The sequence below is a fragment of the Acanthopagrus latus genome, chromosome 4 (assembly GCF_904848185.1).
Source record: "Acanthopagrus latus isolate v.2019 chromosome 4, fAcaLat1.1, whole genome shotgun sequence".
Classification (NCBI taxonomy): Eukaryota; Metazoa; Chordata; class Actinopteri; order Spariformes; family Sparidae; genus Acanthopagrus; species Acanthopagrus latus.
The window spans coordinates 19,418,914-19,434,763 of record NC_051042.1 but is presented as its reverse complement, the minus strand read 5'-3'; the positions used below and the strand labels follow the sequence as shown (position 1 = coordinate 19,434,763).

Below are 15,850 nucleotides of genomic sequence, written 5' to 3'. Positions count from 1 at the left end.
CATTCAGCATTTGTATGCGTGAAACCACTGGGTCGGGACATTTTCCAACCATGTTAGTGGCGACAAAACCAGACGTTAATTTTTAAGACTTAGGGGAAATTTCCATGCATGTTTGTGGTGACAGAAGCGGGAAAGCTAAAACATAATCTTTCCCTGAGCCTAAACATGTGATGTTTGTCTCCAAACCTAACCAGACCACAAGCACAGCTATGTAACAACAAATTGGTTGCAGTGTTATGTTGGCGTCTATCAAATTGTGCACACTTGCTTATCGAAGACATTGAATTCTATTGTATAAGTGTTATTAGAATACATATATTTCCAGTTTATATCAAGTTTCATGTTGTGAAATTATGGTTGAGCGTTTATACAACCAAAAAGAAAGAAAAAAAAACCCTCTTCATTCTTTAAAGGGTCATTAAACTGTAGCTGATAATGTCTTTTCTGCGATAGGTGGTTGCTGTGCTCATCGTCATATAGTTCCAACATAAACATGGTTTTCAGAAACTACTGAGATTTATTGTGGCTGTGGGTTTTGCATTAATAACGGCGAGGTACTGCTGTGGCTACAATTCTTCCAAATTATAAACAGATTTGTGTGATCATGTTACACATTTTATAGATCGCAAGTTCAGAAATATGTCATATTAATAGAACATTTAAAATATATACATGTACTGTATGAGGATGGTGGGGGTGGGAGTACATGTGTCTGTGTGTTATGATGTTTTTTGCACCTCTTCAGGATCCAAGTTTCCCTTTGGCCTTCAGTGAGTTGGCATTTTTATATATTTTAACCTCGGAATTGGTGTTGAATTGCTTTTTTATTTATTTATTTTTTCACCCTGCTGTTGCTTCACTCCTCTCCATCCTCTCTGTGCTCCAGTTTTTTTTTTTTTTTTAAGTGTTTCCCACCAACCCTTAAAACCAAATCCTGGACCAATCACTGCAAACGTTACCTCCAAATGTGCAACACTGAGATATTACTCAGCAGTAGTAGGCTAGGTTCCCCCCTCTGTTAAGCCAGCACATCGCTGCTGCTGCTGCTGCCTCTATCTCCTCCTCCTCCTCCTCCTCCTCTGTCACTCCCCTGCTCTCTCTCCCTCTCTGGTTGGACACAAGCTCACTCTCTTTCCTACCTCGCAGACGCCTGGGTGCCACCGCCGCTGCATCCTCTGACTCCTGTTTGTCTCTTTCTCCTTTAGAAAAAACAGAAGAAGAAATAAGAAAAAGAAAGGGAGAGATAAACAGTAGAGGAAAAAAAAAAGTGGACGCGATTGGGAGGGGAGGGGTTGGGGGACGAACCACCACAATGACCCGGTCCTGACTAAAAACTGAATGGATTAGCCAATCTATTCTGAGCTCTAATGAGATTAGAGACATGGGTCGCGGCGGCGTGGTACCTTTCGCTGAGCTCCTCCGGGAGCGTTCTCCCTGTCAGCTCTCCTCCAGACGTGGAAATGGCGCTTTCGGCTCTGGAGATGCCTCGTCGGGCGCCAGGGGACAATAACAGACATTTGAATGCACGCTCACCTGTGCCGCTTTTGTGGCGCGCGGATCCCTAGAAGTAGAAGTAGTTGTAGCTGTAGTTGTTGTAGTTGTTGTAGTAGTTGCAGTAGCAGTCGCAGTAGTTGCGGTGACAGTAGTGGCGAAGGAGGACAACATGAAGTACCAGAAATACATCACGGTGATGCAGATGGCCATGGGAGTGACAGCCTCCAACAAAGACTGCCTGCCCACTAAGAGACAGCTGTGGTGAGTAGAGAGGAGCAGGAGAGGAGGAGGTGCGCGTGAGGATGGGGAGCGTGTGTTTGTGCGCGCGTGTGAGTGGCAAAAAAAAAAGGTAGTGCGCGTTTTTACCGCGGAGGGAAAAACGGCTTCAAAATTAGCTCCTTAGCTTTGTTGTCATGATAAAAACCCACACCTTCTCCACCTCCACCCTTCTTTTTCTTCTTTTTCTTCGCCGCCTGTTCCTCGTGCGAAGTTGAAGCCGAGCAGCTGTTGGCGGAAGTCGAAGCTGCCTCCATCTCTCTCCATCCCTCCTTCTCTCTCCTTGCCTTCAACAACTGTTACATATTTTACGCCGGTGGTGTCCATCCATCCACACGCAGCAGGAGGAAGGTTTCCACGGTGCTGTTGTTTGTTGTGTTTGTGTGCTCGTTCTGACCCGCCGCTGAGGGTCACGGAGGATGACAGCGCAGAGCAGGTGTATTCACAACAACAATGCCGCGCGCCGTCCGATACATTACGCGCCGTGTGTTTTGTGTTTTTTTCTTCTACTACCCCCCTCTTCCTCCTCATCCTCCCCTCCAGCCTCTCTCCGCGATCGCTCATGTGCTCCACTTTCAAGTGTGAATTTTCTTTCTTTCTTTTTTTTCACTTGTGTCTGCTTGTGTCAGATCTATTTTTGTGATCTGATGTAGTAAAGGGGGGAAAAAAATGTCGGCTGATTTCTCCGCTGATCACTTATTCAGTAGCTTCGTGTCGCCCGCGTTTAGCTCACCGTGCGCAGGGAGCTGATGCTAAGTGGTTCATTATAATCGGCTGCTTTTTACAGTACGTCTGTGTTTCCAGCTAGTTTTATTCGTATCGATGTCTGTTGTTTTACTAGGCCGATATATGGGGTTTTTTGTTTTGTTTTGTTTTTCAGGTAGGAGACCGATCATTAGAAAACCAAGGGGACTGAAAACCGATGTTTGGGACTGATATTTGGTTTCACACTTAAAAGCAAACTCTTTGTGTCAGGATTTCAAACACCCGGTGATGACATGAAGTGCAATTTACTCAAAGTATCACATTTTTTAAATCTAATTATTTTATCCGCAATCTAAAATCACAGAAGAACAGAAAATGCAGAATATCAGCCACAGTAATCGGACTACCCATAATGTTTACCCATCAAACCTGCTGTATGTTGATATGTTTGTTTAGCTGATGTTCATCACTCAGATATTAGTAATTATGTGTGCCGATAACTGATATTCAGAACCAATATACATTTGCATATAACCAGCACTAAAGTGCAATTTCAAGGTACTTCCCTGAGTACTTCCATTTCCTGCTACTTTAAACTTCCTCTCCATGTCATTCATTTGATACATTAAGTTAATAGTTCCTCAGATTATTCAGTGTTTATAGGCTACTGAGTGTCACATCTTACCAGTCAGATATGATTAGGATGGGATGTAGCATCAGAGCCAAAGCAGCACATTTTTAAATCTGTGTATTTCATCTGCAGTCTGACAGAAAAATCACAGACACTAATAATCAGAAATTGCTGAATATCGGGCCCAATAATCGGACTGACCCATTTAACCTAGCTGCTCTCTTACTCATATGCTGCTGCTATTATCTCATTATTTTCTAGCATGTGTTATCATCATTGGTTTCACTGCAAACAATGATTGTTTTGCTTTACATTCGACTCTTGATCCATTTTAAGCTAATCAACAAATCACTAGACAAACACTAGAACATGATGCTCCTCTCTCACTGGGTGTCCTGGCAGGGCGTAAGGCGCGGGTCACGCACTGTAATGAGTCCAATTCGAGTCCAGCTGAGGACCTTTGTTGCATGTCGTTTGTCATCTCCCTGTCCGCTCATATCCTGCAATCTGTTGGCTATCTAATGAAGTAAAACATGCTGCGAATATTTTAAAAATAGCCGTCACAAGTTTTCCAGAATCCAGGGTGACATCTTCAAAATGTTTTCTTTGTCTAATCAGCAGACTAACACCAGATACCGATACTGAAAACGAAATATGGACATGGTGCAGATGTTTTAACTTGTGGACTATTTTGTTTTTCAATGTATGTGGTTGCCTTTTCACAAGGCATCAATTGATATGTTTTCTTTGGGGTTTTTTTTTTTTTGGCTGATACCAATACCGATGATGTTGTTAGTAACCATGTGTACCAATAACTGGTATTTGGAACCGATATACATTTGCAGTAAAAATATGAATAACCAGTAGTGCAATTCACTCAGGCGCTGAACTCAAGTGCAATTTTGAGGTACTTCCTTAAATATTTCTGTTTTCTGTTACTTTTTTCTTCCTCTCCACTACATTTATTTGTAAATTTTAGTCCCTAGTTTCTTTGCAGATTCAGTTTTTTCAGTATTGATAGGCTGTAGCTCAGTGCGTAGAGCTGTTGGACTGGTGATCAGAAGGTCACAAGTTCAAATCCCAGCTCCCCTGGGCGGAACTGAGCTACATGTCGGATCCCCCTTAGGGCCAAACGGTAACATCCTGCAACCCTCAGGGATAAGTGGAAAGAAACAAAACTACATATTTTATCGTGTTGATACTGGTAAGACAAAACGCGACATTTGAAGACAGCACATCAGGGTGTAGAAACTTGTGATGAGCGTTTTCTACTATTTCTTGACATTCTGCTCTTCAAACAACGAGTCAATTTATCGAGGTTTATAGTCAGATTCATCAGAAAATCTAAAAAAACTGCAACCCCTAAAAGAAGCTGGTAATACAAAACGTTTGGGCTCATTGCATTATAAATCTCCTGAATATACTTTTTCTCACATCAGTTGGTTTCATGTCAGCTGAGTAACCCATTAATTGACAAATCGTTTGGGGCATTTGTCGCTTGATATCAGGGGCCAAAGGGTGATATTAATGTATATAATCTTATCTGGCTTTTGACAACATGACAGACGCTATCATACCAGATTAGGATTATTAGGTCATATAAAGTAAACTGTAAATCTGTTCCATTTGCTCATTGATATTTGGAGCCTCATTAGTTAAAAATGGAAAATCCCCCCAAAAAATATTACACAGCAGGGTAGTGTGGAGTCTAATTATAGGCTCTCATTATTCAAACAAAGGGCACATTCAGTTTCTTCTTCTTCTGTAATCCACATAGATAACATTAAACACGAGGTATAATCCTCGCAGATTGGCATTACTTTACAGTGAGAAGACAAACACTGGTTTATTGTAATGAATGTCTGAGATGGCTCCCGGGGAGTTCATCATATACAGTATGTAGGAACAAATGGCTCTGTGACTTCACATGCACTGTGGAAACACACCTGACTGAATCTCAGAAGTCATCACACGGGAGGAAAGGATCATTTTTTTCTCTCCTCTTTAGCTTGTGACTGTTGTCAAATGTGTTTTGCGAAGGACACAGTGGTGACTTGGTTCTGACACTTCTCCCTTAAGAGAGGCGCGGCGGTATGTCTGGGGCCATCACTTCATGGTGGGGGAAGGGGCACGGCCATTAAAACAGGATTACTATATCGCCTCCGACAGCCACTTTAACGAAGGGAAGCTGAGCCAGCCTGTGCCTGCAGTGTGTGTTTCATGAAGCCACCCCGTGCATTCACTTGCATGCCATGTTTGTCTTTATTCGGAGTGAAGTCAGAGTCGAGGATCAGTCGGCTTGCATGCACACAAGTACCTCTGAATACTGTGAATAATACCTGGATCAAGGTGAAACTCTTGATACGGGTTCACATGGGTTGTTTGCTCACCAGGTTTATATCCAGATGCATGGTGACGTTTGAGCCAGTGGTAGTAGGAATATTCTGGAGTGAATAAAGGGATTTGTTGATTGTAGCCTTTATTGGTGTAGTTCTTAAAACTGCCCATGGTTAGCCTGATTTACTTGTAGTTTCTTAGTGCTGACACAAAGAAACTCGAGCCCAACTGAAAGAGCAGTAGCCCAATATTATCGTCCAATATTGGCCTATAACAGATATCACCGTACGCACTGATATCAAAAACTTAAAAAATTGTTTTATGGATAACAATGCATAAAAAGATTGGCGACTGGAGTGATTTATGATGATTAACTTCCTAGTCAAGTTGACTGTTTTGGTGAACTGATGTCATGTTAGACAATACAGCTTACTGTAAAATATCCTGCCTCCATTGCACATCTTTATTACAAGCGTTTGATAACCACATTTGAGGGGATTGTTATAAAAAAGTGTTTGTATATTGGCCTGTATATTGATATCGTCAACTTCCTAATAACACTAAAACACTAAAAGAAAAACGGAGAGCAATGAACAGTAAATGATAAGAAAGGACAACAATATTATTTGAGGCCTTATTGAATAATCAGAGGTTACTGAGGAAATGTTGTGGGTGCTCAGCAGAACTAGCATGAGTACAAAAGTATCATAAAAGCTGATGCGATGCCTTTAGAAGCATTAGCTAAGTGGGCTTAGCAATCATAATGGTGTTAGTTACAAAGTTGCGAACCTAGATTTACATGAATGAATGATGAGTCATACTAATTGCTCTAGGAATGAGGATTCCTCAGTGAGGATCAGGAGACAAGATGGGCCGAAAATCTCATGCATTATTTGCACAATGTATCATGGCAAAGGGAATAAGATGGCTACTAAGCTTAAAATGTAATATGTCTTGTTCTCAGAAGCTGATGAACTGAGTTGGTTAAGGGAGGAGCTCTAGCCAGTCTTGAAATCCAATTAATTTCTCCATACCAATAAAACAATATTGAATTAAACGTAGTTCTTTTTTGGCCGAGCTCCATTCGTCTGTGAGGGTAGGGCAAGTTCGGACACAGAAGTAAGTGGACACAAAGTGCAGCAATCTATATGATTTGCCTGTTTGGACGTCTTCAGGATCGATCTTGTCAGATCAGCCACCCTTCTTTTTTTTGATTCGAGATGTGTGGAGCACTTGATAATGCTGAATTTAACGCTGATGGTGGAATCCAAGACCCAGCGTGAGCTTTGGCTGTGATAACAGTTTCAGCAAAAAAAAAAAAAAAGGGCAGGATCAAGATGATTTAAGTACGGTTAAATTTAACAGTAACAAAAACACCAGGGGAGACGGTGTAGTCGTTCCTGAAACCAAACAAGGAGACAGAAGGTGGACAGCAGATGAGGATTTCAGATGAGGAAGTGGTTGTGCGCCAGATGGTTTTATGATCTTCCAAAAACACTCAGCCATCATGATAAAAGGCTGCTCCCATCCATACATCATATTTAAAGACCAGTTGTGCTGAGAGAGAGACAGACCAAGAGAGAGAGAGAACTATTGGCTACACTGCCCCAAACAATGTCTAGTGGTACTGCTCAGTTTTGTCGGTATTCAAAAGGTTTCAGAAAAGCAAATACGGAAAAAAACATAAATGCAGGGTACGGACAGAGGTCTCCGCCTTTATTTGTATACACATCTAACATTGAGCAAAACAAGCCTTTAATCTGCCACATTGTCAGTTAGAAGTCGTCAACCTTTATCTTGATTCAGGTGTAAAGACAGCTTAATCCAGCATTGTTAATCGAGTTATGTTTGATCCGATTACAACCTTAATGTGAGATTACTTGGCTAAAGTGTTTAGCCGTAATAATCTGAGTATTGTCTTATTCTTAGATTAATAAGAGTTCGGATGGAGGCGCTGATTAACAGCCGCCACATCAAAAACAAACAGAAGGGCTCTCTGCTTTAAGACTCTTGATGACACAAGAGAAACAGACTGTTGTAATACAAAACACACAGTGGTCTGTACCAACAACTGCACTGTAATTAGTTCGAGATGATCCATAAATAATAATTAGCCCGATGACGTGTGTTTAAACCGGCTCTTCCAAACATGTGGGTGTATCGTCCTGTATTGTGTGCCAGATGTCTGCTCTGCTCTCCTCACAGTGACGGATCTGCCTGGTGTTCTCAGTCCACCTGCTTAATGATGCATAAAGTCAGCGTCCCTCCTTCTCCCCAACACACACACACGCACACGCCCACACACACACACACACACACACACACAGTAGCCCCTCTGCCCTCTGATTTGCCTGTCCACACGTCCTTCCTTCCAGCTCTTCAGAGGAACACACACATTCAACAACTCCTGTCCGACCCCCTCCGCTCTTCCACTTCCACTCATGGAGGCCATGATGCGTAATCTCACACAAACTGACAATGCCGCGCATCGGTTACCTCAGCAGGAGCCCAAGTCCACGGTGGGCCTGTCATGATAATCAGTACTTTTCTGAAAAACATGCAGGAATATACTCTCTTTTTTTTCTCCTTCACTCTCAGTGGCTCTCGGTCTCGCTGTCCCTAAAGTCAAAAAGAGCCTTTCTGTATTAAAGTCATGCAGCCGCATCTTAAAAACACGAGTCATGACTTCTCGGCAGTCTTGGGGCACGCTACTCTTAACTCTCCACAGTTCTTTATGGAGTATGTGCGAAGGTGCACGCACGAATTTGTGTGTGTGTGTGCGTGTGTGTGTGTGTTTCTGTTCAGTGTTTCTGTCCATTAGGAACTCGCATGTTCTTACTTTGGCAGAACGGTTGTAATCTCCTCTCAGATGGTTTATGCCACTAAAGGGAACAGATTACACAGGGTTTATTGACTCGTGGCTCCCCCCCCTCACCCCCACCCGCTCTCCTAGCCTCCTGTGGGTGTGTGTTTATGTGTTTGTCAGCGTGTGTGAGTGGGTGTCTGTGCCAGTCTGAGTGTGTCTGTGTCTTTGTCTGGGTCTAACTTCTCGGGTCTCATTTGAAATAATATTTAATGATAAATTATGATGATATTCAATAATAACATGAATTGCTCTGTTGAATCGCTATAATGTGATGCTAAACAGTTTGTTTGGAAATTTTTATTCCCCGGACTTCTAAACCAGAACCGCTCTGAAGTCAAAGGTCCCAAAATCAACATGTTGCTTCTTGACTTTGTTATCATCATCTTAACTTGTTTGTTAAAAGTATTCCAGTTCAAAGTACTTTTACCTCCACATGTGACTCAGTTGAAGTAACTGAGTGCATTTATATACCGTAAACTCGTTGTGTCGTCACATTAAGCAGCCTGTTAGCTTTATTAGCTCCGTTAGCTGTAAGCTACTAGCTTCAGCACTGTTAGTTCCCTTCGCCAAACACATCGCAGGACTTTGCTGCCCACCGTCTGCTAACAGCTAACTAGCTCGTCTCCTGTTCACTGTGTAGCGTTATCAGTGAAAAAAATACTATGCGTCATCCGTCCATAGAGAGTTTACTGCGTCTCTTCATATTTTGACGTCTCAGTTTTCTTGGGTCTTGCGTTGAGTTTCCAGCCAGAACAAGCAAGTTCCACACAATGCTAGCATCCACAGGTAGAATAGTGGTTAGTAAAATATTGTACCTTATATATGTATCTTGCTTTTGTCTTTCCTTAATGGGTTATTTTGTACTGCTATGTGTTTATCCAATGTAAATAGCCTCATTATTCTGACATATAATATAGCATAGAAGCTAGTGGCTAAAACATACTGTATGTCAACAGTTCTGTGCCTCAATCCACGAAGAGATATGTTTTTGTTTTTGGGCCATTCTGAGCTTTGAGTTTGGTGCTTGGCGGGTATATGGAGGAAGGACAATGTGTAGTTAACATGGCAACAGAATTTTTTTTTTCCTAAGTGACATTGTTGTTGGCACTGCTGCTGCAAAGACAACTTGATTGTCTGTCCCAACAGGGACCGAAATTCTCCTTTGACAAGGCTCAACAATACCCACCACTCACATGTGACACACATCTGAAGAAAAAAACACGACCTTATTCAATAATTCAGTCTATGATAGAGATAGATCGTCAGTTAACCTTGCTTTTCCCGGGTGACTGCATGCCCCAGTGGCAGACAAAATTATGTATTGATAAGGAGGTTTCTACACAGAGAGGGGTCCTGTCTCTAATGAATAAATTCCATGTTATTGACTTGGTTCATCGACTTGTGCGCATGCTGATATGGACTTCAGCATTTTAGGCTGCACCAGACGCTTTTCTGGTGATATTATTCAGCATCAGAACAACCCTGTCGGTCCTGCTCATACTTAAAAACAAAAATGTTGCACAGATTGTCAATAGAAGCACTCTAGAGCATTAGGTTGTGCCAGAAGACTTGATGATTTTTTTAGAGTCATATCCAACATTAATTATACATCAGCACGGTCCCTGTCCAGCACTCTGTGTTCAGTGCTGCTATAATTTACTGAGAAACCCAAGTGCTCCCACAGAGAGGATCAAGATGATGGTGAGAGTGTTTGGATTCTCATTTGTTTTTGGTGTACTGGGACTAGGCTAGCATGGTTAAGCAGACAGAAAACAACAACAGAGAGGTTGCCAAACACACACTGCCAAAGCTTTCTGTATGCAAATTGTACTTTTCAGTGTATCTTTCTAAGGAGCAGCGTCTTTCTTCAGGCTGTGAGACTGCTCAATTCATCATCTGCACTCCGCTCTTCTATATTGCTCGTTTAGTTTCTCTCATTTTGCATTAAGGGACCTAATCTCAGTTTCATTTTGCAACCCTGGTGTTGAAAAATGACAAATAAATGAACATTTATAATCTTCTGCATGTCAAGACATAGACTCTAAGTAGTCTTTCAAAAATTAAGACTTGTTGATTACTTGTTGATAGTGTGTTGTTACATCATACAAAGAAATGATAATTCATCAAACTATGTGTAGCTTCTTGTTACGACTTGTTGCAAATGTGATGCTGCTCTGTTCCTGATAATGTCTTAAAACTTTGACTCTCCAGCTGCATCCTCCTTGAGTATGACTGCACCTTAGGTCTGGATGCATGTAATGGTGTAACCCTGGGTCTGGTAATGGCCGCCTAAAGAGCCTGTTGGCGGCAGTGGTAACAGAGGCCTATCAGAGACTCATCGTCTCCGGTCAGAGTCAGACGCGGAGCAGCAATGACTTTTAGAATCTGTGAGTCACACGTTTTGGGCCTCTAGTGACTCCCGACTGTCACGATGGCTCAAAGGGGGCTGACGAGATGGAATCCATCACTGCCATCCCACAAATAGAGAAGGACACAGCAGAGGGGATCCACTTTTGTCTGACAGAGATCCCAATTTATCCCTTTCTTTTCGGCCCCCTGTTCGACAGATTTCTCCGTCAGCATGAAAGTTTTCTACTGTTACATAATGAGGCATTTCAGTTTTCTTAATATGATGTAACAACATTATACTGTAGTGTACTGTCTGGAAGATGAAAAGTGACGCATACTGCAAGCGAAGTGTCTTTGCCCACTGAAGCGCCCCGAGCAACCCCTTACTATGTCCTCTGTTCCAATCAAACTGACTTAACAATCAAATTATTCATGACTACACATTACTATTCTGGATATACTGTAAATTACATAAAGATTTGGCCCACTAACTATAAATCACACATTAGTACTGGCGTTTTTTAATATTACATGTGACTTTTGCCTTTTTTCATCGCACATTTGAGAGCTGGTTACCAAAAGGATTCCAAGGATGGGAAGTTTCTTGGATTGGAAAAGTTGTGGCCATGTCTACAAGTACTCTGATGTAGCATCAAGACTTCTTATCAACCAGGTTTTTAAACTTCCCTGCGTGGAACCGCTTTACCAAGAAATAATGACATGATAATAAATGCAAGATTACCAAAGTAAAGGATTACCTGTAGTGGCTCTGTGAAGTCTGGGTTTATAAAATCAATTATGCAATTCAAATCGATCCTCTTTTGAATAATCCAATATTGATCTTGGAAATGGCCACAAATTAATTTGCATTTAACATGGAAGCTTTTTTCAGTATGACAAACATTTGACATTACTTTGTTGTTCTCTACAACAGCATTTTTCATAATTAAATGCTAGAATTATAACAGTATCCCACTGATTTCTCCATAGGCAGATCTGAGCTACAAATCTCCCCAAAAAACTCAATTTTTACTGTAGACATTCATATCTTTTAACACCAGGTTAGATGGTTCCTGGTATAATTCACAGCATTAGTTCTCTCAGAACGTCTTTTTGGTGTACATGTAACTTGACAAAATTGGTATTGTAACTGAAATATTCCTAACCCAACTGATATCTAATAGATAATTTAATCAAATTGTTGGATCTTTTCAGTACAGTTTGGGTGTGTATTCATTTGAAATAGATGGAGCCACACTAATGGCTAATTAAGTTGACTAGCACGGACACCTCTGCCATTCTTTGTTTATTTGTCATCATAGGTTTATGTAAATGTATAAAAACAAGTCAAGTGTTCATAGCAGATCTCTGTGCATTCACTCAGTGTCTACCAGCTCATAAGTTTGTTTTGATGTATGTGTTACACATGGGAGCAGCCTTGGTTTTTTGAAACCAGCCGTTGGCCGGCCCTCTCCACAGGGGTCAGACAGCAGCACTCGGACATGAGCGTTGTCCCGCCTTGTTTGATACATGTCTATATGCCTAATCTGGTCTGTCCATCTGTCAGGCCCGTCTGGCCTAATCAGAGTCTTGATCTCGCCGCAGATTTTCAGTCGCATCCTCGTCTGCCCAGGTGGCTTCCAAAGGGCTTACAGAGTTCAACTAGTGAATAAAAAGCTTCTGTATGTTTCCTCGGATGTTTGCAAGGATGTTTTTTAGCCAGCCAACTTATTATTTATTCGTATTATTCTTCTCTCGGGGAGTGTCATTGAGGTTGTCTAGATCAAGTAGGATGTGTCATGCACCTCTTGTCACCACTTGTCCCCTGAAGCAGGAGGAGGGGGGGCCCGTGAGCAGAATGATGCATGGTCATCGGCTGCCATCACTTCCAGCTGAACAGTCAGGCATTACGAAGCAGTCAGGACGACCTCTGAGCCATACGCTGACAATGTCCCTCTGTCCTTTGTCCCTTTGCATTACGGTCTTTCTCCTTTTGTCTTTCGGCCCCCTTTCCTTACACCTCCTGCCTCTCTGCCCCTCTATGCGTCTTCATGCCATGTTCAACTGTCTCTTTGAGCTTATGCTTCTTTGTTTTTCACTCTAACTTTTATCCTTTACCACCTGTGCCATGGTGGACTTTGAGTTGAGCGAGTTTATATGGAAAGTAAAAGCAAATGACTAATATGCTGGCCAGGTAAAAGCTTCTTTGAAAAGTCTGAGGATATAAATGGAAAGAGGGAGCATCAGTGGAGCTATTTTGGACGCACCACTGTCGCCCGCTGAACTGAAAGATAGAACAAAGGCAAATCCCAGGATCAAAAGGCATCTCATCAGAACTCTGGTAACATTTTGGTCAGAGCGCAGTCCCACATGATATAAAGCAGTTAAAGAGGATTTCATAGTTGGGCATTTATCTCGAGTGAGATCCACCTGGGTAGAGGAGGACAGGAAATCTGTGGTGGGATCGTGTGTGTGTGTGTGTGTGTGTGTGTGTGTGTGTGTGTGTATACGAGAGAGAGAGAGAGAGAGAGAGAGAGAGAGAGAGAGAGAGACTGGGAGGTTTGCTGCTTTGGTAGAAGTGTCATGATGGGGATGAAAACACTCCTGCTGGCGTCCCTGTAGTCCTCACTGAGAGGAAGCAATTGTGTTCTCCATCTGAAGATCTGTCACTACAGAACACCTCTGAGGTAACGAGGCGATGTAACCTGGTAGCCCCATAACCCCCCATTACACCATCAAGTGGGTAGTTAAACTGGTGTCTACAAGCTGCACATACAAGCATGAATCTTAATTTTGCGCCTTGAAAACAGTATTTTGACAAAATAATCCCATCTCAATGTCCACTTAGGTGGAAAACACTGTAATATGAGGCTTTGCATAGAAATTAATTTGAACTATATGCTGTTTAGGATTGACTTGCAATGGCCGCTCAGAGCATTTCACAGTTCTTGTAGGCATTGATGAGAAGATATAATCATTCTAACTATTTTATATTATATTTTTAAAAACCTAAAATCACAATGCTTTGTCACCTCATTGATGCACACCCAACAGTCGCATAAATGATGTCGTCGACGTTTAATGCACACCAAAACCATAAGTGAAACCTCGTAGATCTCGTCCTGTATGTTAGCCTGCTCAACTCTTTTTTCACAAAACTATAGCTGGCTATATAGTATAACATATAGCTGTTATGACTTCTGCCATTTTCATACCAAGCAAGGTAAGCAAGGTGATGGCCTTGTTAGTGTTGGTGACGTTTTCTGAGTGTGACAGTGTAGTTCACTTGACAGTTTCACATGGAAACTAAATGGTGTCTTACTATCCTTGGGTGCAAGTGTGACTTTCTTGACTTGAGTAATTATCTTTTGCAAAACATTATACTTGTGATTCATGGCATTATACAAACGGGATGACAACATTAGTTGATTCCTCTGACTACTGTACATAATTTGATGCTATACATAAAAGATGCTCACAGGGAGGGATGGGACTTAGTGAATTCTGGGAACAAATCCCAGTAAAATCAGCTCCTGTGTTGCAGATTGTTGGAGTCATAAACTGTTCTGGGGAGCGCAGCCGCCCTCACTCTTTGCTACAACGGACAGAGGCAGCCATGGCAACAGCTTGCTGTCTAAAACCACCTCTAATGATGGGAGAACAATTTCATGACACAGTCCATTTAGTGGCTCTTCTGGAGCTTTCAGTCATATAATATTATCTTCATCAGTTGGGGAGGGGGGGTTTTACTCAGCTCAGTTCTCTGCGCTTCTTCAGTGGTTACCTCGGAAGCAACACTTGAGACAATGGTCATTTACGTTCTTTTAAATCTATATTAATTTGAGTTTATCTAAACATTGTTTAGCTCCTCTGATAACTGGATGAGCTGCTGGACTACCTGCTGTTTTCCAAGGTCAAAAATGAACTTCCAGAATCTTTTAATGATGTCCCGATAGTATGATATTAGGCTTTGGTGCTGAAACAAACACCTTTTTCTTGAATTATTATTTTTTTTTAATCAATAACTAATTGTATCTGCTGTAATTTAATCGTGTTTTCGTATCCAATGTGAACAGACTTCACTGTTGACACAATAATCGATGAATCAACTGATTTTTTTTTTCTACAACTAGACTATAACATTTACACATGCTGGGATTCTGGGATGAGGTAATCTGTAAAGCTTTGCCAATGACCTCTTAAATCCAGGGCAGGAGGGAGAAGCTCTATTTTGGGCTCAAGTCTCATGTAATATTCATAAACATCACCTCTCACTGCAGTCATTGCCTGATGTGTCTCATTATTGCTTTATTTTTGTGCTTTAAGATGCCGGCAGTGTCTGTTGTTTGCACTGAAGGGGTCACTTTGGGTATGCGTTGTGTGAGCGCACTCCAGCCTGTTTTTGAGTTTCCTCCATATTCCTCCAGAGGCATTGAAAAGTGAAACTAACTTCTGTTTGCAGCCAGACTCTGTCTAATCCACCGGCTTGCGTGGCTCAATATATCTTTCTAAAATCCTGCAGCATCACTGACGATAAATCATTCATAGGCCAGCAGAAAGTGAGCATTCATACTTATGCTCCTTCTGGTGGTCAGTGCACTTTTTAAATTTGTACCCTGATGTTTGTACTGGTCATAGACAAGACTCAGTGTCTCCGTCCTTCTATTTTTAAACATGGCTCAAAGTCTTTATTGCATCTAGTAGAACACTGACTAAGGAAGGGTAATTAAAAGTTACGAGCTTAAGTGTTTTTAGATATATATTCTCTTTAAATTACCAACAAACCTTTGACTAACTTGGCTTTTTAAAAAGGTTGTATCACTTACTCTTTGTTCTGATCAGGGATGGGCATTTCAAGCTAAAATACTACTTGACGATCAGCTGGAAGTATTCAACGATTACTGGAAGATCATCGCAGCATCCTGAGGTATCGCGTTATTAACAGGCGCCATTTTGAGGGAGAAAACGATGGAAAACATATCTTTTTCAGATAAAACATTGTCGCATGAACTAATCAGACTTTTCTTATTTAACAACTGTACGACTATGCAAACTAAATGATCCACATTGTGCGAGTTGTACAAGGTAAACTTCATATTACTGTATGTCATATTTTTACTCATAATGCTGCTATCTTGTTACTTTCATAACAAAGAAAAGCACAGAGGTGTGTTTAATATCCATGAGTCAAA

At 41.6% G+C, this 15,850-nt stretch overlaps 1 protein-coding gene and 1 long non-coding RNA gene across 12 annotated transcripts in view; one reads left to right on the top strand and one right to left on the bottom strand.

The window, feature by feature from the left end:
• Positions 1-644: 644 nt before the first annotated feature.
• On the bottom strand, positions 645-1,529 carry LOC119017657. The gene is made up of 2 exons (XR_005074510.1): positions 1,404-1,529; positions 645-1,199 (listed from the first exon to the last, which is right to left on the bottom strand). It is a non-coding gene; the product is annotated as an uncharacterized LOC119017657 (long non-coding RNA).
• tjp1a (tight junction protein 1a) overlaps positions 1,297-15,850 on the top strand; it is a 102,262-nt gene continuing 87,708 nt past the window's right edge. For 10 of the 11 annotated variants that reach the window (XM_037094493.1, XM_037094489.1, XM_037094492.1 and 7 more), the window contains exon 1: positions 1,518-1,755. In XM_037094493.1, coding sequence (XP_036950388.1) covers positions 1,664-1,755 — 92 coding nt within the window. In that variant the 5' untranslated portion in view covers positions 1,518-1,663. Of the gene's footprint in view, positions 1,756-15,850 lie in introns of all 11 variants that reach the window. The other variant, XM_037094481.1, reaches the window with a different exon arrangement.